The sequence below is a fragment of the Carcharodon carcharias genome, unplaced genomic scaffold, assembly GCF_017639515.1.
Source record: "Carcharodon carcharias isolate sCarCar2 unplaced genomic scaffold, sCarCar2.pri scaffold_894_ctg1, whole genome shotgun sequence".
In the NCBI taxonomy this organism is placed as follows: domain Eukaryota; kingdom Metazoa; phylum Chordata; class Chondrichthyes; order Lamniformes; family Lamnidae; genus Carcharodon; species Carcharodon carcharias.
This window is the reverse complement of record NW_024471148.1, coordinates 35,791-62,532: the sequence shown is the minus strand read 5'-3', so window position 1 is coordinate 62,532 and position 26,742 is coordinate 35,791. Positions and strand designations below refer to the sequence as shown.

Below are 26,742 nucleotides of genomic sequence, written 5' to 3'. Positions count from 1 at the left end.
ACGGAGAGACTCCCTCTTTAACAGGGGTCCCTGACGGAGAGACTCCCTCTTTAACAGGGGTCCCTGATGGAGAGACTCCCTCTTTAACAGGGGTCCCTGACGGAGAGACTCCCTCTTTAACAGGGGAACCTGACGGAGAGACTCCCTCTTTAACAGGGGTCCCCGACGGAGAGACTCCCTCTTTAACAGGGGTCCCTGTGGGAGAGACTCCCTCTTTAACAGGGGTCCCCGACGGAGAGACTCCCTCTTTAACAGGAGTCCCTGACGGAGAGACTCCCTCTTTAACAGGGGTCCCTGACGGAGAGACTCCCTCTTTAACAGGGGTCCCTGACAGAGAGACTCCCTCTTTAACAGGGGTCCCTGTGGGAGAGACTCCCTCTTTAACAGGGGTCCCTGACAGAGAGACTCCCTCTTTAACAGGGGTCCCTGACGGAGAGACTCCCTCTTTAACAGGGGTCCCTGACTGAGAGACTCCCTCTTTAACAGGGGTCCCTGATGGAGAGACTCCCTCTTTAACAGGGGTCCCTGACGGAGAGACTCCCTCTTTAACAGGGGTCCCTGACGGAGAGACTCCCTCTTTAACAGGGGTCCCTGTGGGAGAGACTCCCTCTTTAACAGGGGTCCCCGACGGAGAGACTCCCTCTTTAACAGGAGTCCCTGACGGAGAGACTCCCTCTTTAACAGGGGTCCCTGACGGAGAGACTCCCTCTTTAACAGGGGTCCCTGACAGAGAGACTCCCTCTTTAACAGGGGTCCCTGTGGGAGAGACTCCCTCTTTAACAGGGGTCCCTGACTGAGAGACTCCCTCTTTAACAGGGGTCCCTGACGGAGAGACTCCCTCTTTAACAGGGGTCCCTGACGGAGAGACTCCCTCTTTAACAGGGGTCCCTGACGGAGAGACTCCCTCTTTAACAGGGGTCCCTGACGGAGAGACTCCCTCTTTAACAGGGGACCCCGACGGTGAGCCCCTTACCGGTGATGTTGAATTGGGCTGTGTTCAGCTCCTGGAGGAGTCGATCCAGTTCGGAGAGGCCGCCGCCCACCATGGTCGAATTGCCAGTCGGAGACTGCTCGCTCGCCTTGGGCTTGCACACGGTGCTGTGGGGAGAGGTAGAGTCAGGCAGGCAGGAACAAGTCACCGCGTGGTTGGGCACAGGGGCAAGAGGCTGGGCGGGGTTCCCAACTCCTCGGTGGAAGGGTCCTCGGCCTGGTGTCTTTCCCCCTTCGATCCCTAGCCTCTCCCAAGGAGGGATTTGAAAACGAGGGTGAGAACGTGAAAATGGAGGTGTTGCCGGACCGGGAGCCAGGGTGGGGTCAGCGAGCACAGTGGGTGTGGGGGTGAGGGGTGAAGGGGACTCGGTGCGAGTTCGGACAGTGTGGGGAAGGGTCAGCGGAGGTCGGGATGCGCGGAAGTTTACAGGAGGGTCGAGTTTGCGAGAGCGGCCGGGAACAGCCGATTCCCGGAGGGAACGAATGGGCAGGTGAGGGCTTCTGCAGTCGATCAGCCGAGGGGGGGGGGGGCGTCGGGCGGTGTCACAGAAGGGGAAATGGGCAGTCTGGGAGACAGGGCAGGTTGGAGGTCAGAGGCTGATCTGAACGAAAGGGACATCTCATCAGGAAGACGGTTTGGGGGGTGGGGGGAAGGGGGGTGGGAATGTCAGGATGGAGCAGCAAAGCACGATGGGGGTTAGCCTGAATAGTCTCAGCTACTCCTAGGTGGCTTTGGAGCGCATACCCGAGGATGTTTGGGGCAGCGGTGCGTGTGCCCCTGTCCGGAGATCGGACACCTGCATCCGTGAAAAGCCCGACAGATCATTTCAGAAAGGGAGAACTCTTCAAAGACCCAAGACGGGGATCAAGTTCCAATCGCTCCAGCCGAGTTCAAAGTCCACCCAGGAGCAGAGGGAGGCGGAGGGTGGTGGTGGGAGCTACACACTTAGCCCAGAGACCGGAGGTTGTGGGCTGGAATCCCTTTCACGAGGCCCGAAAGCACGAGATAGGCTGATGTTCCCGGTATAGCACAGAGAGAGTGCCGCACTGTCGGAGGGTCAGTGCTGAGGGAGTGCCGCACTGTCGGAGGGTCAGTGCTGAGGGAGGGCCGCACTGTCGGAGGGTCAGTGCTGAGGGAGTGCCGCACTGTCGGAGGGTCAGTGCTGAGGGACAGCCGCACTGTCGGAGGGTCAGTGCTGAGGGACAGCCGCACTGTCGGAGGGTCAGTGCTGAGGAAGCGGCGCACTGTCGGAGGGTCAGTGTTGAGGGAGCGCCGCACTGTCGGAGGGTCAGTGCTGAGGGAGTGCCGCACTGTCGGAGGGTCAGTGCTGAGGGAGCGCCGCACTGTCGGAGGGTCAGTGCTGAGGGAGCGCCGCACTGTCGGAGGGTCAGTAATAAGGGAGAGCCGCACTGTCGGAGGGTCAGTAATAAGGGAGAGCCGCACTGTGGGATGGTCAGTACTGAGGGAGAGCCGCACTGTCGGAGGGTCAGTAATAAGGGAGAGCCGCACTGTCGCAGGGTCAGTAATAAGGGAGAGCCGCACTGTCGGATGGTCAGTGCTGAGGGAGATCCGCACTGTCGCAGGGTCAGTACTGAGGGAGTGCCGCACTGTCGCAGGGTCAGTACTGAGGGAGTGCCGCACTGTCAGAGGGTCAGTACTGAGGGAGAGCCGCACTGTCGGAGGGTCAGTACTGAGGGAGAGCCGCACTGTCGGAGGGTCTGTACTGAGGGAGAGCCGCACTGTCGGAGGGTCAGTACTGAGGGAGCGCCGCACTGTTGGAGGGTCAGTGGCTGGAATGGAGGCACACACACACAGATAGCAGTGAACATACCAGGCCGGAGTGAGTTTGAACATTGTCTGTGTGCTGTGTATTAAGTTAGGCTCTGATTGAGTCTGTGTCACACTGAAGGAAATGTTTTTAGGTGTGCCCAGAATTAACACTGCGTTAGGAAGTGTTAGACGCCTGTACACACATATTCATGTCAGACAACGGGAGGGAATCGGATATTTCACACGCTCCGCCTGGGAACCCAGAGCTGGCCCAAGCTTATCAACATATCCAAACACTCGACATCCTTCCGGAACATTCCAAAGCTTCATGACAATTGAAAATCAACATAAGGACTTTCACTGACAAGAAACCACACTGTTAGATAGGCTGTCATTTCCCCCTCTAGGACCGGGTGTCACAGTGCGTTAGATACACTGTCCTTTCCCCCTCTGGGACCGGGTGTCACAGTGCGTTAGATACGCTGTCCTTTCCTCCTCTGGGACCAGGTGTCACAGTGCGTTAGATACACTGTCCTTTCCCCCTCTGGGACCATGTGTCACAGTGCATTAGATAAACTGTCCTTTCCCCCTCTGGGACCGGGTGTCACAGTGCGTTAGATACACTGTCCTTTCCCCCTCTGGGACTGTGTGTCACAGTGCGTTAGATACACTGTCATTTCCCCCTCTGGGACAGTGAGTCACAGTGCGTTAGATACACTGTCCTTTCTCCCTCTGGGACCGGGTGTCACAGTGCGTTAGATACACTGTCCTTTCCCCCTCTGGGACCGGGTGTCACAGTGCGTTAGATACACTGTCCTTTCCCGCTCTGGGACTGTGTGTCACAGTGCGTTAGATACACTGTCCTTTCCCCCTCTGGGACCGGGTGTCACAGTGCGTTAGATACACTGTCCTTTCCCCCTCTGGGACAGGGTGTCACAGTGCGTTAGATACACTGTCCTTTCCTCCTCTGGGACTGTGTGTCACAGTGCGTTAGACACACTGTCCTTTCCCCCTCAGGGACAGGGTGTCACAGTGCGTTAGATACACTGTCCTTTCCCCCTCTGGGTCTGGGTGTCACAGTGCGTTAGACACACTGTCCTTTCCCCCTCTGGGACCGGGTGTCACAGTGCGTTAGATACACTGACCTTTCCCCCTCTGGGGTCGATGATATTTACCTGTACAGATGATCTTTTTCTCCACTGACAGGGCCTGTCCGATTTTTCTCTGCTGCCTGTGCTGCACTCACAGTCTGTAAGAAATAGGGATTAAATGATTCAGTCCGTCCCTCTCTCTGAGAGCGATATCTGTACACTGACTGGTGTCTCTCAGTCCCGCTGTCTCAGGGAGATATCTGTACACTGACTGGTGTCTCTCAGTCCCGCTCTCTCAGGGAGATATCTGTACACTGACAGGTGTCTGTCATTCCCCTCTATGTCAGGGAGATATCTGTACACTGACTGGTGTCTCTCAGTCCCTCTCTCTCAGGGAGATATCTGTACACTGACTGGTGTCTCTCAGTCCCTCTCTCTCAGGGAGATATCTGTACACTGTCTGGTGTCTCTCAGTCCCTCTCTCAGGGAGATATCTGTACAATGACTGGTGTCTCTCAGACCCCTCTCCCAGGGAGATATCTGTACACTGACTGGTGTCTCTAAATCCCCTCTCTCTCAGGTAGACATCTGTACACTGACAGGTGTCTCTCAGTCCCTTCTCTCTCTCTCTCTCAGCGAGATATCTGTACACTGACCGGTGTCCCTCAGACCCTCTCTCTCTCAGGATGATATCTGTACACTGACCGGTGTCTCTCAGTCCCTCTCTCTCTCTGGGACATATCTGTACACTGACTGGTGTCTCACAGTCCATCTCTCTCAGAGAGATATTTGTTCCCTGTCTGGTGTCTCTCAGTCCCATCTATCACAGAGAGATATTTGTTCACTGTCTGGTGTCTCTCAGTCTCCTCTCTCTCAGGGAGATAACTGTACACTGACTGGTGTCTCTCAGTCCCTCTCTCTCTCAGGGAGATATCTGTGCACTGACTGGTGTCTCTCAGTCCCCTCTCTCTCTCAGGGAGATATCTGTACACATACTGGTGTCTCTCAGTCTCTCTCTGTCTCAGGGAGATATCTGTGCACTGACTGGTGTCTCTCAATCCCCTCTCTCTCTCAGGGAGATATCTGTACACTGACTGCTGTCTCTCAGTCCCTCTCTCTCAGGGAGATATCTGTGCACTGACTGCTGTCTCTCAGTCCCTCTCTCTCAGGGAGATATCTGTGCACTGACTGCTGTCTCTCAGTCCCTCTCTCTCAGGGAGATATCTGTACACTGACTGCTGTCTCTCAGTCCCTCTCTCTCAGGGAGATATCTGTACAATGACTGGTGTCTCTCAGTCCCCTCTCTCTCAGGGTGATATCTGTACACTGACTAGTGTCTCTCAGTCCCCTCTCTCTCAGGGAGATATCTGCACACTGACTGGTGTCTCTCAGTCCCTCTCTCTCTCAAGGAGATATCTGTACACTGACTGGTGTCTCTCAGTCCCCCCTCTCTCTCTCAGGGAGATATCTGTACACTGACTGGTGTCTCTCAGTCCCCCCTCTCTCTCTCAGGGAGACATCTGTACACTGACTGGTGTCTCTCAGTTGGTGTTCTTACCTGCTGAGGTGTGTAGGCTGGTGGTGGTGGTGGTTGGGATCCTCCTGTGCTCTGCCTGTGCCCATCGCTGTGCAGGACAGGGCTGCAGATGGTGGCTGAGTCCATTGGCCTTGTCCTCACTGTGTCTGGGAGAAGTGCCGGTCTCTTGGAGATGTGCAAGGTTGTGGTTTCAAGATCGGCCAAAAGAGCATCTGCGGCAAAACAGAGAGAGAGAGAGAGTGAGCAGGGAGTCACTGAGAGAGAGTGAGAGAGAGATTGAGCAGGGAGTCAGTGAGAGAGAGAGAGAGAGTGAGCAGGGAGTCAGTGAGAGAGAGAGAGAGAGTAGGCAGGGAGTCACTGAGAGAGAGAGAGAGTGAGTGACCAGGGTGTCAGTGAGAGAGAGAGAGAGAGAGTGAGCAGGGAGTCACTGAGAGAGAGAGAGTGAGCAGGGAGTCAGTGAGAGAGAGAGAGTGAGCAGGGAGTCAGTGAGAGAGAGAGAGAGATTGAGCAGCGAGTCAGAGAGAGAGAGAGTGAGCAGGGAGTCAGTGAGAGAGAGAGAGTGAGCAGGGAGTCAGTGAGAGAGAGAGAGTGAGCAGGGAGTCAGTGAGAGAGAGAGTGAGCAGGGAGTCAGTGAGAGAGAGAGAGTGAGCAGGGAGTCAGTGAGAGAGAGAGAGTGAGCAGGGAGTCAGTGAGAGAGAGAGAGTGAGCAGGGAGTCAGTGAGAGAGAGAGAGAGATTGAGCAGCGAGTCAGTGAGAGAGAGAGAGAGAGTGAGCAGGGAGTCAGAGAGAGAGAGAGAGAGAGTTAGCAGGAAGTCAGTGAGAGAGAGAGAGGGAGTGAGCAGGGAGTCAGTGAGAGATAGAGAGAGAGTGAGCAGGGAGTCAGTGAGAGAGAGAGAGAGAGAGTGAGCAGGGAGTCAGAGAGAGAGAGAGAGAGAGTGAGCAGGGAGACAATGAGAGAGAGAGAGAGAGTGAGCAGGGAGTCAGTGAGAGAGAGAGAGAGTGAGCAGGGAGTCAGTGAGAGAGATAGAGAGAGTGAGCAGGGAGTCAGTGAGAGAGAGAGAGAGTGAGTGAGCAGGGAGTCAGTGAGAGAGAGAGAGAGAGAGTGAGCAGGGAGTCAGTGAGAGAGAGAGAGAGTGAGCAGGGAGGCAGTGAGAGAGATAGAGAGAGTGAGCAGGGAGTCAGTGAGAGAGAGAGAGAGTGAGCAGGGAGTCAGTGAGAGAGAGAGAGAGAGAGTGAGCAGGGAGTCAGTGAGAGAGAGAGAGAGTGAGCAGGGAGGCAGTGAGAGAGAGAGAGTGAGCAGCGAGTCAGTGAGGGAGAGAGAGAGAGAGAGAGAGTGAGCAGGGAGGCAGTGAGAGAGAGAGAGAGAGAGTGAGAAGGGAGTCAGTGAGAGAGAGAGAGAGAGACTGAGCAGGGAGTCAGTGAGAGAGAGAGAGAGAGTGAGCAGCGAGTCAGAGAGAGAGAGAGTGAGCAGGGAGTCAGTGAGAGAGAGAGAGAGAGAGTGAGTAGAGAGTTAGTGAGTGAGAGAGAGCGAGAGTGAGCCAGGAGTCAGTGAATGAGCGGGAGTGAGCAGGGAGTCAGTGAGAGAGAGAGAGAGAGTGAGCAGAGAGTCAATGAGAGAGTGGGAGAGAGAGAGAGTGAGCCAGGAGTCAGTGAGAGAGAGAGAGAGAGAGAGTGAGCAGCGAGTCAGTGAGAGAGAGAGCAGGGAGTCAGTGAGAGAGAGAGAGAGAGAGTGAGCAGGGAGTCAGTGAGAGAGAGTGAGAGAGTGAGCAGGGAGTCAGTGAGAGAGAGAGAGTGAGCAGGGAGTCAGAGGGAGAGAGAGAGAGAGTGAGCAGGGACTCAGTGAGAGAGAGAGAGTGAGCAGGGAGTCAGTGAGAGAGAGAGAGAGTGAGCAGGGAGACAGTGAGTGAAAGAGAGAGAGAGAGTGAGCAGGGAGTCAGTGAGAGATAGAGAGATTGAGCAGGGAGTCAGTGAGAGAGAGAAAGAGTGAGTGAGCAGGGAGTCAGTGAGAGAGAGAGAGAGAGGGAGCAGGGAGGCAGTGAGAGAGAGAGAGAGAGAGTGAGCAGGGAGGCAGTGAGTGAGAGAGAGAGAGAGAGTGAGCAGGGAGGCAGTGAGTGAGAGAGAGAGAGAGTGAGCAGGGCATCAGTGAGAGAGAGAGAGAGTGAGCAGGGGTTCAGTGAGAGAGAGAGAGAGAGTGAGCAGGGAGGCAGTGAGTGAGAGAGAGAGAGAGAGTGAGGAGGGAGTCAGTGAGAGAGAGAGAGAGTGAGCAGGGCGTCAGTGAGAGAGAGAGAGAGTGAGTGAGCAGGGAGTCAGTGAGAGAGAGAGAGAGTGAGCAGGGAGTCAGTGAGAGAGAGAGATTGAGCAGCGAGTCAGAGAGGGAGAGAGAGAGAGTGAGCAGGGAGTCAGTGAGTGAGAGAGAGAGAGTGAGAGAGAGAGAGGGAGAGTGAGCAGGGAGTCAGTGAGAGAGAGAAAGAGAGTGAGCCAGGAGTCAGTGAGAGAGAGAGAGTGAGCAGGGAGTCAATGAGAGAGAGTGAGAGAGAGAGAGAGTGAGCCGGGAGTCAGTGAGAGAGAGAGAGAGAGAGAGTGAGCAGCGAGTCAGTGAGAGAGAGAGAGAGAGTGAGCAGCGAGTCAGTGAGAGAGAGAAAGAGAGGGAGAGTGAGCAGGGAGTCAGTGAGAGAGAGAGTGAGAGTGAGCCGGGAGTCAGTGAAAGAGAGAGAGTGAGAAGGGAGTCAGTGGGAGAGAGAGAGAGAGTGAGCAGGGAGTCAAGGAGAGAGAGTGTGAGCCGGAAGTCAGTGAGAGAGAGAGAGAGAGTGAGCAGTGAGTCAGTGAGAGAGATTGAGAGAGAGAGAGAGTGAGCAGGGAGTCAGTGAGAGAGAGAGAGAGAGATTGAGCAGCGTGTCAGTGAGAGAGAGAGAGAGAGATTGAGCAGGGAGTCAGTGAGAGAGAGAGAGAGAGTGAGCAGGGAGTCAGTGAGAGAGAGAGAGAGAGTGAGCAGGGAGTCAGTGAGAGAGAGAGAGAGAGTGAGCAGGGAGTCAATGAGAGAGAGTGAGAGAGAGAGAGAGAGAGAGAGAGTGAGCCGGGAGTCAGTGAGAGAGAGAAAGAGAGACAGAGTGAGCAGCGAGTCAGTGAGAGATAGAGAGAGAGTGAGCAGGGAGTAAGTGAGAGAGAGAGCAGGGAGTCAGTGAGAGAGAGAGAGAGAGAGTGAGCAGTGAGTCAGTGAGAGATAGAGAGAGAGTGAGCAGGGAGTCAGTGAGAGAGAGAGAGTGAGAGTGAGCAGGGACTCAGTGAGAGAGAGAGAGAGACTGAGCAGGGAGTCAGTGAGAGAGAGAGAGAGACTGAGCAGGGAGTCAGTGAGAGAGAGAGTGAGCAGGGAGGCAGTGACTGAGAGAGAGAGAGTGAGCAGGGAGTCAGAGGGAGAGAGAGAGAGAGTGAGCAGGGACTCAGTGAGAGAGAGAGAGTGAGCAGGGAGTCAGTGAGAGAGAGAGAGAGTGAGCAGGGAGACAGTGAGTGAAAGAGAGAGAGAGAGTGAGCAGGGAGTCAGTGAGAGATAGAGAGATTGAGCAGGGAGTCAGTGAGAGAGAGAAAGAGTGAGTGAGCAGGGAGTCAGTGAGAGAGAGAGAGAGAGGGAGCAGGGAGGCAGTGAGAGAGAGAGAGAGAGTGAGCAGGGAAGCAGTGAGTGAGAGAGAGAGAGAGAGTGAGCAGGGAGGCAGTGAGTGAGAGAGAGAGAGAGTGAGCAGGGCATCAGTGAGAGAGAGAGAGAGAGGGAGCAGGGAGGCAGTGAGAGAGAGAGAGAGAGTGAGCAGGGAAGCAGTGAGTGAGAGAGAGAGAGAGAGTGAGCAGGGAGGCAGTGAGTGAGAGAGAGAGAGAGTGAGCAGGGGTTCAGTGAGAGAGAGAGAGAGAGTGAGCAGGGAGGCAGTGAGTGAGAGAGAGAGAGAGAGTGAGGAGGGAGTCAGTGAGAGAGAGAGAGAGTGAGCAGGGCGTCAGTGAGAGAGAGAGAGAGTGAGTGAGCAGGGAGTCAGTGAGAGAGAGAGAGAGTGAGCAGGGAGTCAGTGAGAGAGAGAGATTGAGCAGCGAGTCAGAGAGGGAGAGAGAGAGAGTGAGCAGGGAGTCAGTGAGTGAGAGAGAGAGAGTGAGAGAGAGAGAGAGAGGGAGAGTGAGCAGGGAGTCAGTGAGAGAGAGAAAGAGAGTGAGCCAGGAGTCAGTGAGAGAGAGAGAGAGAGTGAGCAGGGAGTCAATGAGAGAGAGTGAGAGAGAGAGAGAGTGAGCCGGGAGTCAGTGAGAGAGAGAGAGAGAGAGAGAGAGTGAGCAGCGAGTCAGTGAGAGAGAGTGAGCAGCGAGTCAGTGAGAGAGAGAAAGAGAGGGAGAGTGAGCAGGGAGTCAGTGAGAGAGAGAGTGAGAGTGAGCCGGGAGTCAGTGAATGAGAGAGAGTGAGTAGGGAGTCAGTGGGAGAGAGAGAGAGAGTGAGCAGGGAGTCAAGGAGAGAGAGTGTGAGCCGGAAGTCAGTGAGAGAGAGAGAGAGAGTGAGCAGGGAGTCAGTGAGAGAGAGAGAGAGATTGAGCAGCGTGTCAGTGAGAGAGAGAGAGAGAGATTGAGCAGGGAGTCAGTGAGAGAGAGAGAGAGAGTGAGCAGGGAGTCAGTGAGAGAGAGAGAGAGAGTGAGCAGGGAGTCAATGAGAGAGAGTGAGAGAGAGAGAGAGAGAGAGAGAGTGAGCCGGGAGTCAGTGAGAGAGAGAAAGAGAGACAGAGTGAGCAGCGAGTCAGTGAGAGATAGAGAGAGAGTGAGCAGGGAGTAAGTGAGAGAGAGAGCAGGGAGTCAGTGAGAGAGAGAGAGAGTGAGCAGTGAGTCAGTGAGAGATAGAGAGAGAGTGAGCAGGGAGTCAGTGAGAGAGAGAGAGTGAGAGTGAGCAGGGAGTCAGAGAGAGAGAGAGAGATTGAGCAGGGACTCAGTGAGAGAGAGAGAGAGACTGAGCAGGGAGTCAGTGAGAGAGAGAGAGAGACTGAGCAGGGAGTCAGTGAGAGAGAGAGTGAGCAGGGAGGCAGTGATTGAGAGAGAGAGAGTGAGCAGGGAGTCAGTGAGAGAGATAGAGAGAGTGAGCAGGGAGTCAGTGAGAGAGAGAGAGAGAGTGAGCAGGGAGTAAGTGAGAGAGAGAGCAGCGAGTCAGTGAGAGAGAGAGAGAGAGTGAGCAGGGAGTCAGTGAGAGAGAGAGTGAGCAGGGAGTCAGTGAGAGAGAGTGAGCAGGGAGTCAGAGAGAGAGAGAGAGAGATTGAGCAGGGAGGCAGTGAGTGAGAGAGAGAGAGAGAGAGAGCCGGGAGTCAGTGAGAGAGAGAGAGAGTGAGCAGGGAGGCAGTGAGAGAGAGAGAGAGGGAGTGAGCAGGGAGTCAGTGAGAGAGATAGAGAGAGTGAGCAGGGAGGCAGTTAGTGAGAGAGAGAGAGGGAGTGAGCAGGGAGTCAGTGAGAGAGAGAGAGAGAGTGATCAGGGAGTCAGTGAGAGAGAGAGAGAGAGAGAGAGTGAGCAGGGAGTCAGTGAGAGAGAGAGAATGAGCAGGGAGTCAGTGAGAGAGAGAGAATGAGCAGGGAGTCAGTGAGAGAGAGAGAGTGAGTGAGCAGCGAGTCAGTGAGAGAGACAGAGAGAGTGAGCAGGATGTCAGTGAGAGAGAGAGAGAGAGAGAGTGAGAGAGAGACTGAGCAGGGAGTCAGTGAGAGAGAGAGAGTGAGCAGCGAGTCAGAGAGAGGGAGAGAGAGAGTGAGCAGGGAGTCATTGAGAGAGAGAGAGTGAGCAGGGAGTCAGTGAGTGAGAGCGGGAGAGAGAGTGAGAGAGAGAGAGAGAGGGAGAGTGAGCAGGGAGTCAGAGAGAGAGAGAGCGAGAGTGAGCCGGGAGTCAGTGAATGAGAGAGAGTGAGAAGGGAGTCAGTGAGAGAGAGAGAGAGAGAGTGAGCAGGGAGTCAATGAGAGAGAGAGAGAGTGTGAGCCGGAAGTCAGTGAGAGAGAGAGAGAGAGCAGGGAGTCAGTGAGAGAGAGAGAGAGAGAGAGAGAATGAGCCGGGAGACAGTGAGAGAGAGAGAGAGAGTGAGCGGCGAGTCAGTAAGAGGGAGAGAGAGAGAGAGAGAAGTGAGTTAGTGAGAGAGAGAGAGCAGGGAGTCAGTGAGAGAGAGAGAGAGAGAGTGAGCAGGGAGGCAGTGTGTGTGAGAGAGAGAGAGAGAGTGAGCAGGGAGTCAGTGAGACAGAGAGAGAGTGAGCAGGGAGTCAGTGAGACAGAGAGAGTGTGAGCAGGGAGTCAGTGAGAGAGAGAGAGTGAGCAGGGAGTCAGTGAGAGAGAGAGAGAGAGAGCAGGGAGTCAGTAAGAGGGAGAGAGAGAGAGAGAAGTGAGTTAGTGAGAGAGAGAGAGCAGGGAGTCAGTGAGAGAGAGAGAGAGAGAGCAGGGAGTCAGTGAGAGAGAGAGAGAGAGTGAGCAGAGAGTCAGTGAGAGAGAGAGAGAGAGAGAGCAGGGAGTCAGTAAGAGGGAGAGAGAGAGAGAGAAGTGAGTTAGTGAGAGAGAGAGAGCAGGGAGTCAGTGAGAGAGAGAGAGAGAGTGAGCAGCGAGTCAGAGAGAGAGAGAGTGAGCAGGGAGTCAGTGAGAGAGAGAGAGAGAGAGTGAGTAGAGAGTTAGTGAGTGAGAGAGAGCGAGAGTGAGCCAGGAGTCAGTGAATAAGCGGGAGTGAGCAGGGAGTCAGTGAGAAGAGAGAGAGAGAGTGAGCAGGGAGTCAATGAGAGAGAGTGAGAGAGAGAGAGAGTGAGCAGGGAGTCAGTGAGAAGAGAGAGAGAGAGTGAGCAGGGAGTCAATGAGAGAGAGTGAGAGAGAGAGAGAGTGAGCCGGGAGTCAGTGAGAGAGAGAGAGTGAGCAGTGAGTCAGTGAGAGAGAGAGAGAGAGAGTGAGCAGGGAGTAAGTGAGAGAGAGAGAGAGAGAGTGAGCAGGGAGTAAGTGAGAGAGAGAGCAGGGAGTAAGTGAGAAAGAGAGCAGGGAGTCAGTGAGAGAGAGAGTGAGAGTGAGCAGGGAGTCAGAGAGAGAGAGAGAGAGTGAGCAGTGAGTCAGAGAGAGAGAGAGATTGAGCAGGGACTCAGTGAGAGAGAGAGAGAGTGAGCAGGGAGTCAGTGAGAGAGAGAGAGAGAGAGTGAGCAGGGAGGCAGTGAGTGAAAGAGAGAGAGAGAGTGAGCAGGGAGTCAGTGAGAGATAGAGAGAGTGAGCAGGGAGTAAGTGAGAGAGAGAGAGAGTGAGTGAGCAGGGAGTCAGTGAGAGAGAGAGAGAGAGTGAGCAGGGAGGCAGTGAGAGAGAGAGAGAGTGAGCAGGGAGGCAGTGAGTGAGAGAGAGAGAGTGAGCAGGGCGTCAGTGAGAGAGAGAGAGAGTGAGCAGGGGTTCAGTGAGAGAGAGAGAGCGAGAGTGAGCAGGGAGGCAGTGAGTGAGAGAGAGAGAGAGAGTGAGCAGGGCGTCAGTGGGAGAGAGAGAGAGTGAGTGAGCAGGGAGTCAGTGAGAGAGAGTGAGAGAGTGAGCAGGGAGTCAGTGAGAGAGAGAGAGTGAGCAGCGAGTCAGAGAGAGGGAGAGAGAGAGTGAGCAGGGAGTCAGTGAGAGAGAGAGAATGAGCAGGGAGTCAGTGAGAGAGAGAGAGTGAGTGAGCAGCGAGTCAGTGAGAGAGACAGAGAGAGTGAGCAGGATGTCAGTGAGAGAGAGAGAGAGAGAGTGAGAGAGAGACTGAGCAGGGAGTCAGTGAGAGAGAGAGAGTGAGCAGCGAGTCAGAGAGAGGGAGAGAGAGAGTGAGCAGGGAGTCATTGAGAGAGAGAAAGAGTGTGAGCAGGGAGTCAGTGAGTGAGAGAGAGAGAGAGAGGGAGAGTGAGCAGGGAGTCAGTAAGAGAGAGAAAGAGAGTGAGCAGGGAGTCAGTGAGTGAGAGAGAGTGAGAAGGGAGTCAGTGAGAGAGAAAGAGAGAGTGAGCAGGTAGTCAATGAGAGAGAGTGAGAGAGAGTGTGAGCCGGAAGTCAGTGAGAGAGAGAGAGAGAGTGAGCAGCGAGTCAGTGAGAGAGAGAGAGAGAGTGAGTGAGCAAGAAGTCAGTGAGAGAGAGAGAGAGAGATTGAACAGGGAGTCAGTGAGAGAGAGAGAGAGAGATTGAGCAGGGAGTCAGTGAGAGAGAGAGAGAGAGTGAGCAGGGAGTCAATGAGAGAGAGTGAGAGAGAGAGAGAGAGAGAGAGTGAGCCGGGAGTCAGTGAGAGAGAGAGAGAGAGAGAGAGAGAGTGAGCAGGGAGTCAGTTAGAGAGAGAGAGTGAGCAGGGAGTAAGTGAGAGAGAGAGCAGGGAGTCAGTGAGAGAGAGAGAGAGTGAGCAGGGAGTCAGTGAGAGAGAGAGAGAGAGAGTGAGCAGGGAGTCAGTGAGAGAGAGAGAGAGAGTGAGCAGGGAGTCAGTGAGAGAGAGAGAGAGTGAGCAGGGAGTCAGAGAGAGAGAGAGAGATTGAGCAGGGACTCTGAGAGAGAGAGAGAGACTGAGCAGGGAGTCAGTGAGAGAGAGAGAGAGAGTAGCAGGGAGGCAGTGACTGAGAGAGAGAGAGTGAGCAGGGAGTCAGTGAGAGAGATAGAGAGAGTGAGCAGGGAGTCAGTGAGAGAGAGAGAGAGAGTGAGCAGGGAGTAAGTGAGAGAGAGAGCAGGGAATCAGTGAGAGAGAGAGAGAGTAAGCAGGGAGTCAGTGAGAGAGAGAGAGAGAGAGAGCAGGGAGTCAGTGAGAGAGAGAGAGAGTGAGCAGGGAGTCAGTGAGAGAGAGAGAGTGAGCAGGGAGTCAGAGAGAGAGAGAGATTGAGCAGGGAGGCAGTGAGTGAGAGAGGGAGAGAGAGTGAGCAGGGAGTCAGTGAGAGAGAGAGAGAGTGAGCAGGGAGGCAGTGACTGAGAGAGAGAGAGAGAGAGTGAGCAGGGAGTCAGTGAGAGAGATAGAGAGAGTGAGCAGGGAGTCAGTGAGTGAGAGAGAGAGAGTGAGCAGGGAGTCATTGAGAGAGAGAAAGAGAGTGAGCAGGGAGTCAGTGAGTGAGAGAGTGAGAGAGAAAGAGAGAGGGAGAGTGAGCAGGGAGTCAGTGAGAGAGAGAGCGAGAGTAAGCCGGGAGTCAGTGTGTGAGAGAGAATGAGAAGGGAGTCAGTGAGAGAGAGAGAGAGAGAGTGAACAGGGAGTCAATGAGAGAGAGAAAGAGAGTGTGTGAGCCGGAAGTCAGTGAGAGAGAGAGAGAGAGTGAGCAGCGAGTCAGTGAGAGAGAGAGAGAGAGATTGAGCAGGGAGTCAGTGAGAGAGAGAGAGTGAGATTGTGCAGGGAGTCAGTGAGAGAGAGAGAGAGAGTGAGCAGGGAGTCAATGAGAGAGAGTGAGAGAGAGAGAGAGAGAGAGAGAGTGAGCAGCGAGTCAGTGAGAGAGAGAGAGAGAGAGTGAGCAGGGAGGCAGTGAGTGAGAGAGAGAGAGAGAGTGAGCAGGGAGTCAGTGAGAGAGAGAGACAGTGAGCAGGGTGTCAGTGAGAGAGAGAGAGAGAGTGAGTGAGCAGGGAGTCAGTGAGATACAGAGAGAGAGAGTGAGCAGGGTGTCAGTGAGAGAGAGAGAGAGAGAGTGAGAGAGAGACTGAGCAGGGAGTCAGTGAGAGAGAGAGAGTGAGCAGTGAGTCAGAGAGAGGGAGAGAGAGAGTGAGCAGGGAGTCATTGAGAGAGAGAAAGAGAGTGAGCAGGGAGTCAGTGAGTGAGAGAGAGAGAGAGTGAGAGAGAGAGAGGGAGAGTGAGCAGGGAGTCAGTGAGAGAGAGAGCGAGAGTGAGCCGGGAGTCAGTGAATGAGAGAGAGTGAGAAGGGAGTCAGTGAGAGAGAGAGAGGGAGTGAGCAGGGAGTCAGTGAGAGAGAAAGAGAGAGAGTGAGAGAGAGACTGAGCAGGGAGTCAGTGAGAGAGAGAGTGAGCAGGGAGTCAGTGAGAGAGAGAGAGAGAGTGAGAGAGAGACTGAGCAGGGAGTCAGTGAGAGAGAGAGAATGAGCAGCGAGTCAGAGAGAGGGAGAGAGAGAGTGATCAGGGAGTCATTGAGAGAGAGAAAGAGAGTGAGCAGGGAGTCAGTGAGTGAGAGAGTGAGAGAGAAAGAGAGAGGGAGAGTGAGCAGGGAGTCAGTGAGAGAGAGAGCGAGAGTGAGCCGGGAGTCAGTGTGTGAGAGAGAATGAGAAGGGAGTCAGTGAGAGAGAGAGAGAGAGAGTGAGCAGGGAGTCAATGAGAGAGAGAAAGAGAGTGTGTGAGCCGGAAGTCAGTGAGAGAGAGAGAGAGAGTGAGCAGCGAGTCAGTGAGAGAGAGAGAGAGAGAGAGAGTGAGCAGGGAGTCAGTGAGAGAGAGAGAGAGAGATTGAGCAGGGAGTCAGTGAGAGAGAGAGAGTGAGATTGAGCAGGGAGTCAATGAGAGAGAGAGAGAGAGTGTGAGCCGGGAGTCAGTGAGAGAGAGAGAGAGAGAGAGAGAGAGTGAGCAGCGAGTCAGTGAGAGAGAGAGAGAGTGAGCAGGGAGTCAGTGAGATAGAGAGAGAGAGTGAGCAGGGAGGCAGTGAGAGAGAGAGAGAGAGATTGAGCAGGGAGTCAGTGAGAGAGAGAGAGAGAGTGAGCAGGGAGTCAATGAGAGAGAGTGAGAGAGAGAGAGAGAGTGAGCAGCGAGTCAGTGAGAGAGAGAGAGAGTGAGCAGGGAGTAAGTGAGAGAGAGAGAGAGAGTGAGCAGGGAGTCAGTGAGAGAGAGAGAGAGTGAGCAGGGAGTCAGTGAGAGAGAGAGAGTGAGTGAGCAGGGAGGCAGTGAGTGAGAGAGAGAGAGGGATTGAGCAGGGAGTCAGTGAGAGAGAGAGAGAGTGAGCAACGAGTCAGTGAGAGAGAGAGAGAGAGTGAGCAGGGTGTCAGTGAGATAGAGAGAGAGAGAGTGAGAGAGAGACTGAGCAGGGAGTCAGTGAGAGAGAGTGAGCAGCGAGTCAGAGAGAGGGAGTGAGAGAGTGAGCAGGGAGTCATTGAGAGAGAGAAAGAGAGTGAGCAGGGAGTCAGTGAATTAGAGAGAGAGAGAGAGAGTGAGAGACAGAGAAAGAGAGGGAGAGTGAGCAGGGAGTCAGTGAGAGAGAGAGCGAGAGTGAGCCGGGAGTCAGTGAATGAGAGAGAGTGAGAAGGGAGTCAGTGAGAGAGAGAGAGGGAGTGAGCAGGGAGTCAATGAGAGAGAGAGAGAGAGTGAGTGAGCAGGGAGTCACTGAGAGAGAGAGAGAGAGTGAGCAGGGAGTCAGTGAGAGAGAGAGAGAGAGAGTGAGCAGGGAGTCAATGAGAGAGAGTGAGAGAGAGTGAGCAGGGAGTCAATGAGAGAGAGTGAGAGAGAGAGAGAGTGAGCCGGGAGTCAGTGAGAGAGAGAGAGAGAGAGTGAGAGAGAGACTGAGCAGGGAGTCAGTGAGAGAGAGAGAGTGAGCAGCGAGTCAGAGAGAGGGAGAGAGAGAGTGAGCAGGGAGTCATTGAGAGAGAGAAAGAGAGTGAGCAGGGAGTCAGTGAGTGAGAGAGAGAGAGAGTGAGAGAGAGAGAGAGAGGGAGAGTGAGCAGGGAGTCAGTGAGAGAGAGAAAGAGAGTGAGCAGGGAGTCAGTGAGAGAGAGAGAGAGAGTGAGCCAGGAGTCAGTGAGAGAGAGAGAGAGAGAGTGAGCAGGGAGTCAATGAGAGAGAGTGAGAGAGAGAGAGAGTGAGCCGGGAGTCAGTGAGAGAGAGAGAGTGAGCAGGGAGTCAGTGAGAGAGAGAGAGAGAGTGAGCAGGGAGTCAATGAGAGAGAGTGAGAGAGAGAGAGAGAGTGAGCAGCGAGTCAGTGAGAGAGAGAGAGAGTGAGCAGGGAGTAAGTGAGAGAGAGAGAGAGAGTGAGCAGGGAGTCAGTGAGGGAGAGAGAGAGTGAGCAGGGAGTCAGTGAGAGAGAGAGAGTGAGTGAGCAGGGAGGCAGTGAGTGAGAGAGAGAGAGGGATTGAGCAGGGAGTCAGTGAGAGAGAGAGAGAGTGAGCAACGAGTCAGTGAGAGAGAGAGAGAGAGAGTGAGCAGGGTGTCAGTGAGATAGAGAGAGAGAGAGTGAGAGAGAGACTGAGCAGGGAGTCAGTGAGAGAGAGTGAGCAGCGAGTCAGAGAGAGGGAGTGAGAGAGTGAGCAGGGAGTCATTGAGAGAGAGAAAGAGAGTGAGCAGGGAGTCAGTGAATTAGAGAGAGAGAGAGAGAGTGAGAGACAGAGAAAGAGAGGGAGAGTGAGCAGGGAGTCAGTGAGAGAGAGAGCGAGAGTGAGCCGGGAGTCAGTGAATGAGAGAGAGTGAGAAGGGAGTCAGTGAGAGAGAGAGAGGGAGTGAGCAGGGAGTCAATGAGAGAGAGAGAGAGAGTGAGTGAGCAGGGAGTCACTGAGAGAGAGAGAGAGAGTGAGCAGGGAGTCAGTGAGAGAGAGAGAGAGAGAGTGAGCAGGGAGTCAATGAGAGAGAGTGAGAGAGAGTGAGCAGGGAGTCAATGAGAGAGAGTGAGAGAGAGAGAGAGTGAGCCGGGAGTCAGTGAGAGAGAGAGAGAGAGAGAGTGAGAGAGAGACTGAGCAGGGAGTCAGTGAGAGAGAGAGAGTGAGCAGCGAGTCAGAGAGAGGGAGAGAGAGAGTGAGCAGGGAGTCATTGAGAGAGAGAAAGAGAGTGAGCAGGGAGTCAGTGAGTGAGAGAGAGAGAGAGTGAGAGAGAGAGAGAGAGGGAGAGTGAGCAGGGAGTCAGTGAGAGAGAGAAAGAGAGTGAGCAGGGAGTCAGTGAGAGAGAGAGAGAGAGTGAGCCAGGAGTCAGTGAGAGAGAGAGAGAGAGAGAGTGAGCAGGGAGTCAATGAGAGAGAGTGAGAGAGAGAGAGTGAGCCGGGAGTCAGTGAGAGAGAGAGAGTGAGCAGGGAGTCAGTGAGAGAGAGAGAGAGAGTGAGCAGTGAGTCAGTGAGAGAGAGAGAGAGTGAGCAGGGAGTCAGTGAGAGAGAGAGAGAGAGGGAGTGAGCAGGGAGTCAATGAGAGAGAGAGAGTGAGCAGGGAGGCAGTGACTGAGAGAGAGAGAGTGAGCAGGGAGTCAGTGAGAGAGATAGAGAGAGTGAGCAGGGAGTCAGTGAGAGAGAGAGAGAGAGAGTGAGCAGGGAGTAAGTGAGAGAGAGAGCAGGGAGTCAGTGAGAGAGAGAGAGAGAGTGAGCAGGGAGTCAGTGAGAGAGAGAGTGAGCAGGGAGTCAGTGAGAGAGAGTGAGCAGGGAGTCAGAGAGAGAGAGAGAGAGATTGAGCAGGGAGGCAGTGAGTGAGAGAGAGAGAGAGAGTGAGCAGGGAGGCAGTGAGAGAGAGAGAGAGGGAGTGAGCAGGGAGTCAGTGAGAGAGATAGAGAGAGTGAGCAGGGAGGCAGTTAGTGAGAGAGAGAGAGGGAGTGAGCAGGGAGTCAGTGAGAGAGAGAGAGAGAGTGATCAGGGAGTCAGTGAGAGAGAGAGAGAGAGAGTGAGCAGGGAGGCAGTGAGTGAGAGAGAGAGAGACAGAGTGAGCAGCGAGTCAGTGAGAGATAGAGAGAGAGTGAGCAGGGAGTAAGTGAGAGAGAGAGCAGGGAGTCAGTGAGAGAGAGAGAGACTGAGCAGGGAGTCAGCGAGAGAGAGAGTGAGCAGGGAGTCATTGAGAGAGAGAAAGAGAGTGAGCAGGGAGTCAGTGAGTGAGAGAGAGAGAGAGTGAGAGAGAGAGAGAGAGGGAGAGTGAGCAGGGAGTCAGTGAGAGAGAGAAAGAGAGTGAGCAGGGAGTCAGTGAGAGAGAGAGAGAGAGTGAGCCAGGAGTCAGTGAGAGAGAGAGAGAGAGAGTGAGCAGGGAGTCAATGAGAGAGAGTGAGAGAGAGAGAGAGTGAGCCGGGAGTCAGTGAGAGAGAGAGAGTGAGCAGGGAGTCAGTGAGAGAGAGAGAGAGAGTGAGCAGTGAGTCAGTGAGAGAGAGAGAGAGTGAGCAGGGAGTCAGTGAGAGAGAGAGAGAGAGGGAGTGAGCAGGGAGTCAATGAGAGAGAGAGAGTGAGCAGGGAGGCAGTGACTGAGAGAGAGAGAGTGAGCAGGGAGTCAGTGAGAGAGATAGAGAGAGTGAGCAGGGAGTCAGTGAGAGAGAGAGAGAGAGTGAGCAGGGAGTAAGTGAGAGAGAGAGCAGGGAGTCAGTGAGAGAGAGAGAGAGAGTGAGCAGGGAGTCAGTGAGAGAGAGAGTGAGCAGGGAGTCAGTGAGAGAGAGTGAGCAGGGAGTCAGAGAGAGAGAGAGAGAGATTGAGCAGGGAGGCAGTGAGTGAGAGAGAGAGAGAGAGTGATCAGGGAGGCAGTGAGAGAGAGAGAGAGGGAGTGAGCAGGGAGTCAGTGAGAGAGATAGAGAGAGTGAGCAGGGAGGCAGTTAGTGAGAGAGAGAGAGGGAGTGAGCAGGGAGTCAGTGAGAGAGAGAGAGAGAGTGATCAGGGAGTCAGTGAGAGAGAGAGAGAGAGAGTGAGCAGGGAGGCAGTGAGTGAGAGAGAGAGAGACAGAGTGAGCAGCGAGTCAGTGAGAGATAGAGAGAGAGTGAGCAGGGAGTAAGTGAGAGAGAGAGCAGGGAGTCAGTGAGAGAGAGAGAGACTGAGCAGGGAGTCAGCGAGAGAGAGAGTGAGCAGGGAGGCAGTGACTGAGAGAGAGAGAGTGAGCAGGGAGTCAGTGAGAGAGATAGAGAGAGTGAGCAGGGAGTCAGTGAGAGAGAGAGAGAGTGAGCAGGGAGTAAGTGAGAGAGAGAGCAGGGAGTCAGTGAGAGAGAGAGAGAGAGTGAGCAGGGAGTCAGTGAGAGAGAGAGTGAGCAGGGAGTCAGTGAGAGAGAGTGAGCAGGGAGTCAGAGAGAGAGAGAGAGAGATTGAGCAGGGAGGCAGTGAGTGAGAGAGAGAGAGAGAGAGAGAGCCGGGAGTCAGTGAGAGAGAGAGAGAGTGAGCAGGGAGGCAGTGAGAGAGAGAGAGAGGGAGTGAGCAGGGAGTCAGTGAGAGAGATAGAGAGAGTGAGCAGGGAGGCAGTTAGTGAGAGAGAGAGAGGGAGTGAGCAGGGAGTCAGTGAGAGAGAGAGAGAGAGTGATCAGGGAGTCAGTGAGAGAGAGAGAGAGAGAGTGAGCAGGGAGGCAGTGAGTGAGAGAGAGAGAGAGAGTGAGGGAGTCAGTGAGAGAGAGAGAGAGAGTGAGCAGGGAGTCAGTGAGAGAGAGAGAATGAGCAGGGAGTCAGTGAGAGAGAGAGAGTGAGTGAGCAGCGAGTCAGTGAGAGAGACAGAGAGAGTGAGCAGGGTGTCAGTGAGAGAGAGAGAGAGAGAGTGAGAGAGAGACTGAGCAGGGAGTCAGTGAGAGAGAGAGAGTGAGCAGCGAGTCAGAGAGAGGGAGAGAGAGAGTGAGCAGGGAGTCATTGAGAGAGAGAGAGTGAGCAGGGAGTCAGTGAGTGAGAGCGGGAGAGAGAGTGAGAGAGAGAGAGAGGGGAGAGTGAGCAGGGAGTCAGAGAGAGAGAGAGAGCGAGAGTGAGCCGGGAGTCAGTGAATGAGAGAGAGTGAGAAGGGAGTCAGTGAGAGAGAGAGAGAGAGAGTGAGCAGGGAGTCAATGAGAGAGAGAGAGAGTGTGAGCCGGAAGTCAGTGAGAGAGAGAGAGAGAGCAGGGAGTCAGTGAGAGAGAGAGAGAGAGAGAGAGAGAGAGAGAGAGAGAATGAGCCGGGAGACAGTGAGAGAGAGAGAGAGAGTGAGCGGCGAGTCAGTAAGAGGGAGAGAGAGAGAGAGAAGTGAGCTAGTGAGAGAGAGAGAGCAGGGAGTCAGTGAGAGAGAGAGAGAGAGAGAGTGAGCAGGGAGGCAGTGTGTGTGAGAGAGAGAGAGAGAGTGAGCAGGGAGTCAGTGAGACAGAGAGAGAGTGAGCAGGGAGTCAGTGAGAGAGAGAGAGTGAGCAGGGAGTCAGTGAGAGAGAGAGAGAGAGAGAGCAGGGAGTCAGTAAGAGGGAGAGAGAGAGAGAGAAGTGAGTTAGTGAGAGAGAGAGAGCAGGGAGTCAGTGAGAGAGAGAGAGAGAGAGAGCAGGGAGTCAGTGAGAGAGAGAGAGAGAGTGAGCAGGGAGTCAGTGAGAGAGAGAGAGAGACTGAGCAGGGAGTCAGTGAGAGAGAGAGAGAGTGAGTAGAGAGTTAGTGAGTGAGAGAGAGCGAGAGTGAGCCAGGAGTCAGTGAATAAGCGGGAGTGAGCAGGGAGTCAGTGAGAAGAGAGAGAGAGTGAGCAGGGAGTCAATGAGAGAGAGTGAGAGAGAGAGAGTGAGCAGGGAGTCAGTGAGAAGAGAGAGAGAGAGTGAGCTGGGAGTCAATGAGAGAGAGTGAGAGAGAGAGAGAGTGAGCCGGGAGTCAGTGAGAGAGAGAGAGTGAGCAGGGAGTCAGTGAGAGAGAGAGAGTGAGCAGGGAGTCAGTGAGAGAGAGAGAGAGAGAGAGCAGGGAGTCAGTAAGAGGGAGAGAGAGAGAGAGAAGTGAGTTAGTGAGAGAGAGAGAGCAGGGAGTCAGTGAGAGAGAGAGAGAGAGAGCAGGGAGTCAGTGAGAGAGAGAGAGAGAGTGAGCAGAGAGTCAGTGAGAGAGAGAGAGAGAGAGAGCAGGGAGTCAGTAAGAGGGAGAGAGAGAGAGAGAAGTGAGTTAGTGAGAGAGAGAGAGCAGGGAGTCAGTGAGAGAGAGAGAGAGAGTGAGCAGCGAGTCAGAGAGAGAGAGAGTGAGCAGGAGTCAGTGAGAGAGAGAGAGAGAGAGTGAGTAGAGAGTTAGTGAGTGAGAGAGAGCGAGAGTGAGCCAGGAGTCAGTGAATAAGCGGGAGTGAGCAGGGAGTCAGTGAGAAGAGAGAGAGAGAGTGAGCAGGGAGTCAATGAGAGAGAGTGAGAGAGAGAGAGAGTGAGCAGGGAGTCAGTGAGAAGAGAGAGAGAGAGTGAGCAGGGAGTCAATGAGAGAGAGTGAGAGAGAGAGAGAGTGAGCCGGGAGTCAGTGAGAGAGAGAGAGTGAGCAGTGAGTCAGTGAGAGAGAGAGAGAGAGAGTGAGCAGGGAGTAAGTGAGAGAGAGAGAGAGAGAGTGAGCAGGGAGTAAGTGAGAGAGAGAGCAGGGAGTAAGTGAGAAAGAGAGCAGGGAGTCAGTGAGAGAGAGAGTGAGAGTGAGCAGGGAGTCAGAGAGAGAGAGAGAGAGTGAGCAGTGAGTCAGAGAGAGAGAGAGATTGAGCAGGGACTCAGTGAGAGAGAGAGAGAGTGAGCAGGGAGTCAGTGAGAGAGAGAGAGAGAGAGTGAGCAGGGAGGCAGTGAGTGAAAGAGAGAGAGAGAGTGAGCAGGGAGTCAGTGAGAGATAGAGAGAGTGAGCAGGGAGTAAGTGAGAGAGAGAGAGAGTGAGTGAGCAGGGAGTCAGTGAGAGAGAGAGAGAGAGTGAGCAGGGAGGCAGTGAGAGAGAGAGAGAGTGAGCAGGGAGGCAGTGAGTGAGAGAGAGAGAGTGAGCAGGGCGTCAGTGAGAGAGAGAGAGAGTGAGGCAGGGGTTCAGTGAGAGAGAGAGAGCGAGAGTGAGCAGGGAGGCAGTGAGTGAGAGAGAGAGAGAGAGTGAGCAGGGCGTCAGTGGGAGAGAGAGAGAGTGAGTGAGCAGGGAGTCAGTGAGAGAGAGTGAGAGAGTGAGCAGGGAGTCAGTGAGAGAGAGAGAGTGAGCAGCGAGTCAGAGAGAGGGAGAGAGAGAGTGAGCAGGGAGTCAGTGAGAGAGAGAGAATGAGCAGGGAGTCAGTGAGAGAGAGAGAGTGAGTGAGCAGCGAGTCAGTGAGAGAGACAGAGAGAGTGAGCAGGATGTCAGTGAGAGAGAGAGAGAGAGAGTGAGAGAGAGACTGAGCAGGGAGTCAGTGAGAGAGAGAGAGTGAGCAGCGAGTCAGAGAGAGGGAGAGAGAGAGTGAGCAGGGAGTCATTGAGAGAGAGAAAGAGTGTGAGCAGGGAGTCAGTGAGTGAGAGAGAGAGAGAGAGGGAGAGTGAGCAGGGAGTCAGTAAGAGAGAGAAAGAGAGTGAGCAGGGAGTCAGTGAGTGAGAGAGAGTGAGAAGGGAGTCAGTGAGAGAGAAAGAGAGAGTGAGCAGGTAGTCAATGAGAGAGAGTGAGAGAGAGTGTGAGCCGGAAGTCAGTGAGAGAGAGAGAGAGAGTGAGCAGCGAGTCAGTGAGAGAGAGAGAGAGAGTGAGTGAGCAAGAAGTCAGTGAGAGAGAGAGAGAGAGATTGAGCAGGGAGTCAGTGAGAGAGAGAGAGAGAGATTGAGCAGGGAGTCAGTGAGAGAGAGAGAGAGAGAGTGAGCAGGGAGTCAATGAGAGAGAGTGAGAGAGAGAGAGAGAGAGAGAGAGTGAGCCGGGAGTCAGTGAGAGAGAGAGAGAGAGAGTGAGCAGGGAGTCAGTTAGAGAGAGAGAGTGAGCAGGGAGTAAGTGAGAGAGAGAGCAGGGAGTCAGTGAGAGAGAGAGAGAGTGAGCATGGAGTCAGTGAGAGAGAGAGAGAGAGAGTGAGCAGGGAGTCAGTGAGAGAGAGAGAGAGAGTGAGCAGGGAGTCAGTGAGAGAGAGAGAGAGTGAGCAGGGAGTCAGAGAGAGAGAGAGAGATTGAGCAGGGACTCTGAGAGAGAGAGAGAGACTGAGCAGGGAGTCAGTGAGAGAGAGAGAGAGAGTAGCAGGGAGGCAGTGACTGAGAGAGAGAGAGTGAGCAGGGAGTCAGTGAGAGAGATAGAGAGAGTGAGCAGGGAGTCAGTGAGAGAGAGAGAGAGAGTGAGCAGGGAGTAAGTGAGAGAGAGAGCAGGGAATCAGTGAGAGAGAGAGAGAGTAAGCAGGGAGTCAGTGAGAGAGAGAGAGAGAGAGAGCAGGGAGTCAGTGAGAGAGAGAGAGAGTGAGCAGGGAGTCAGTGAGAGAGAGAGAGTGAGCAGGGAGTCAGAGAGAGAGAGAGATTGAGCAGGGAGGCAGTGAGTGAGAGAGGGAGAGAGAGTGAGCAGGGAGTCAGTGAGAGAGAGAGAGAGTGAGCAGGGAGGCAGTGACTGAGAGAGAGAGAGAGAGAGTGAGCAGGGAGTCAGTGAGAGAGATAGAGAGAGTGAGCAGGGAGTCAGTGAGTGAGAGAGAGAGAGTGAGCAGGGAGTCATTGAGAGAGAGAAAGAGAGTGAGCAGGGAGTCAGTGAGTGAGAGAGTGAGAGAGAAAGAGAGAGGGAGAGTGAGCAGGGAGTCAGTGAGAGAGAGAGCGAGAGTAAGCCGGGAGTCAGTGTGTGAGAGAGAATGAGAAGGGAGTCAGTGAGAGAGAGAGAGAGAGAGTGAACAGGGAGTCAATGAGAGAGAGAAAGAGAGTGTGTGAGCCGGAAGTCAGTGAGAGAGAGAGAGAGAGTGAGCAGCGAGTCAGTGAGAGAGAGAGAGAGAGATTGAGCAGGGAGTCAGTGAGAGAGAGAGAGTGAGATTGTGCAGGGAGTCAGTGAGAGAGAGAGAGAGAGTGAGCAGGGAGTCAATGAGAGAGAGTGAGAGAGAGAGAGAGAGAGAGAGAGTGAGCAGCGAGTCAGTGAGAGAGAGAGAGAGAGAGTGAGCAGGGAGGCAGTGAGTGAGAGAGAGAGAGAGAGTGAGCAGGGAGTCAGTGAGAGAGAGAGACAGTGAGCAGGGTGTCAGTGAGAGAGAGAGAGAGAGTGAGTGAGCAGGGAGTCAGTGAGATACAGAGAGAGAGAGTGAGCAGGGTGTCAGTGAGAGAGAGAGAGAGAGAGTGAGAGAGAGACTGAGCAGGGAGTCAGTGAGAGAGAGAGAGTGAGCAGTGAGTCAGAGAGAGGGAGAGAGAGAGTGAGCAGGGAGTCATTGAGAGAGAGAAAGAGAGTGAGCAGGGAGTCAGTGAGTGAGAGAGAGAGAGAGTGAGAGAGAGAGAGGGAGAGTGAGCAGGGAGTCAGTGAGAGAGAGAGCGAGAGTGAGCCGGGAGTCAGTGAATGAGAGAGAGTGAGAAGGGAGTCAGTGAGAGAGAGAGAGGGAGTGAGCAGGGAGTCAGTGAGAGAGAAAGAGAGAGAGTGAGAGAGAGACTGAGCAGGGAGTCAGTGAGAGAGAGAGTGAGCAGGGAGTCAGTGAGAGAGAGAGAGAGAGTGAGAGAGAGACTGAGCAGGGAGTCAGTGAGAGAGAGAGAATGAGCAGCGAGTCAGAGAGAGGGAGAGAGAGAGTGATCAGGGAGTCATTGAGAGAGAGAAAGAGAGTGAGCAGGGAGTCAGTGAGTGAGAGAGTGAGAGAGAAAGAGAGAGGGAGAGTGAGCAGGGAGTCAGTGAGAGAGAGAGCGAGAGTGAGCCGGGAGTCAGTGTGTGAGAGAGAATGAGAAGGGAGTCAGTGAGAGAGAGAGAGAGAGAGTGAGCAGGGAGTCAATGAGAGAGAGAAAGAGAGTGTGTGAGCCGGAAGTCAGTGAGAGAGAGAGAGAGAGTGAGCAGCGAGTCAGTGAGAGAGAGAGAGAGAGAGAGAGTGAGCAGGGAGTCAGTGAGAGAGAGAGAGAGAGATTGAGCAGGGAGTCAGTGAGAGAGAGAGAGTGAGATTGAGCAGGGAGTCAATGAGAGAGAGAGAGAGAGTGTGAGCCGGGAGTCAGTGAGAGAGAGAGAGAGAGAGAGAGAGAGTGAGCAGCGAGTCAGTGAGAGAGAGAGAGAGTGAGCAGGGAGTCAGTGAGATAGAGAGAGAGAGTGAGCAGGGAGGCAGTGAGAGAGAGAGAGAGAGATTGAGCAGGGAGTCAGTGAGAGAGAGAGAGAGAGTGAGCAGGGAGTCAATGAGAGAGAGTGAGAGAGAGAGAGAGAGTGAGCAGCGAGTCAGTGAGAGAGAGAGAGAGTGAGCAGGGAGTAAGTGAGAGAGAGAGAGAGAGTGAGCAGGGAGTCAGTGAGAGAGAGAGAGAGTGAGCAGGGAGTCAGTGAGAGAGAGAGAGTGAGTGAGCAGGGAGGCAGTGAGTGAGAGAGAGAGAGGGATTGAGCAGGGAGTCAGTGAGAGAGAGAGAGAGTGAGCAACGAGTCAGTGAGAGAGAGAGAGAGAGTGAGCAGGGTGTCAGTGAGATAGAGAGAGAGAGAGTGAGAGAGAGACTGAGCAGGGAGTCAGTGAGAGAGAGTGAGCAGCGAGTCAGAGAGAGGGAGTGAGAGAGTGAGCAGGGAGTCATTGAGAGAGAGAAAGAGAGTGAGCAGGGAGTCAGTGAATTAGAGAGAGAGAGAGAGAGTGAGAGACAGAGAAAGAGAGGGAGAGTGAGCAGGGAGTCAGTGAGAGAGAGAGCGAGAGTGAGCCGGGAGTCAGTGAATGAGAGAGAGTGAGAAGGGAGTCAGTGAGAGAGAGAGAGGGAGTGAGCAGGGAGTCAATGAGAGAGAGAGAGAGAGTGAGTGAGCAGGGAGTCACTGAGAGAGAGAGAGAGAGTGAGCAGGGAG

At 54.2% G+C, this 26,742-nt stretch overlaps 1 protein-coding gene across 2 annotated transcripts in view; it reads right to left on the bottom strand.

The window, feature by feature from the left end:
* Positions 1 to 26,742, bottom strand: part of LOC121275213 (transforming growth factor beta-1-induced transcript 1 protein-like) — a 70,509-nt gene that overhangs the window by 27,628 nt on the left and 16,139 nt on the right. For both annotated transcript variants that reach the window (XR_005942368.1, XM_041182639.1), the window contains exons 2-4: positions 5,411 to 5,601; positions 3,937 to 4,010; positions 974 to 1,098 (exon numbers count right to left, since the gene is read on the bottom strand). Coding sequence is in view for 1 of the 2 variants with exons in the window: in XM_041182639.1 (XP_041038573.1) it covers positions 974 to 1,098; positions 3,937 to 4,010; positions 5,411 to 5,515 (304 nt within the window). In the remaining variant the exon portion in view is untranslated. The remainder of the gene's footprint in view (positions 1 to 973; positions 1,099 to 3,936; positions 4,011 to 5,410; positions 5,602 to 26,742) is intronic.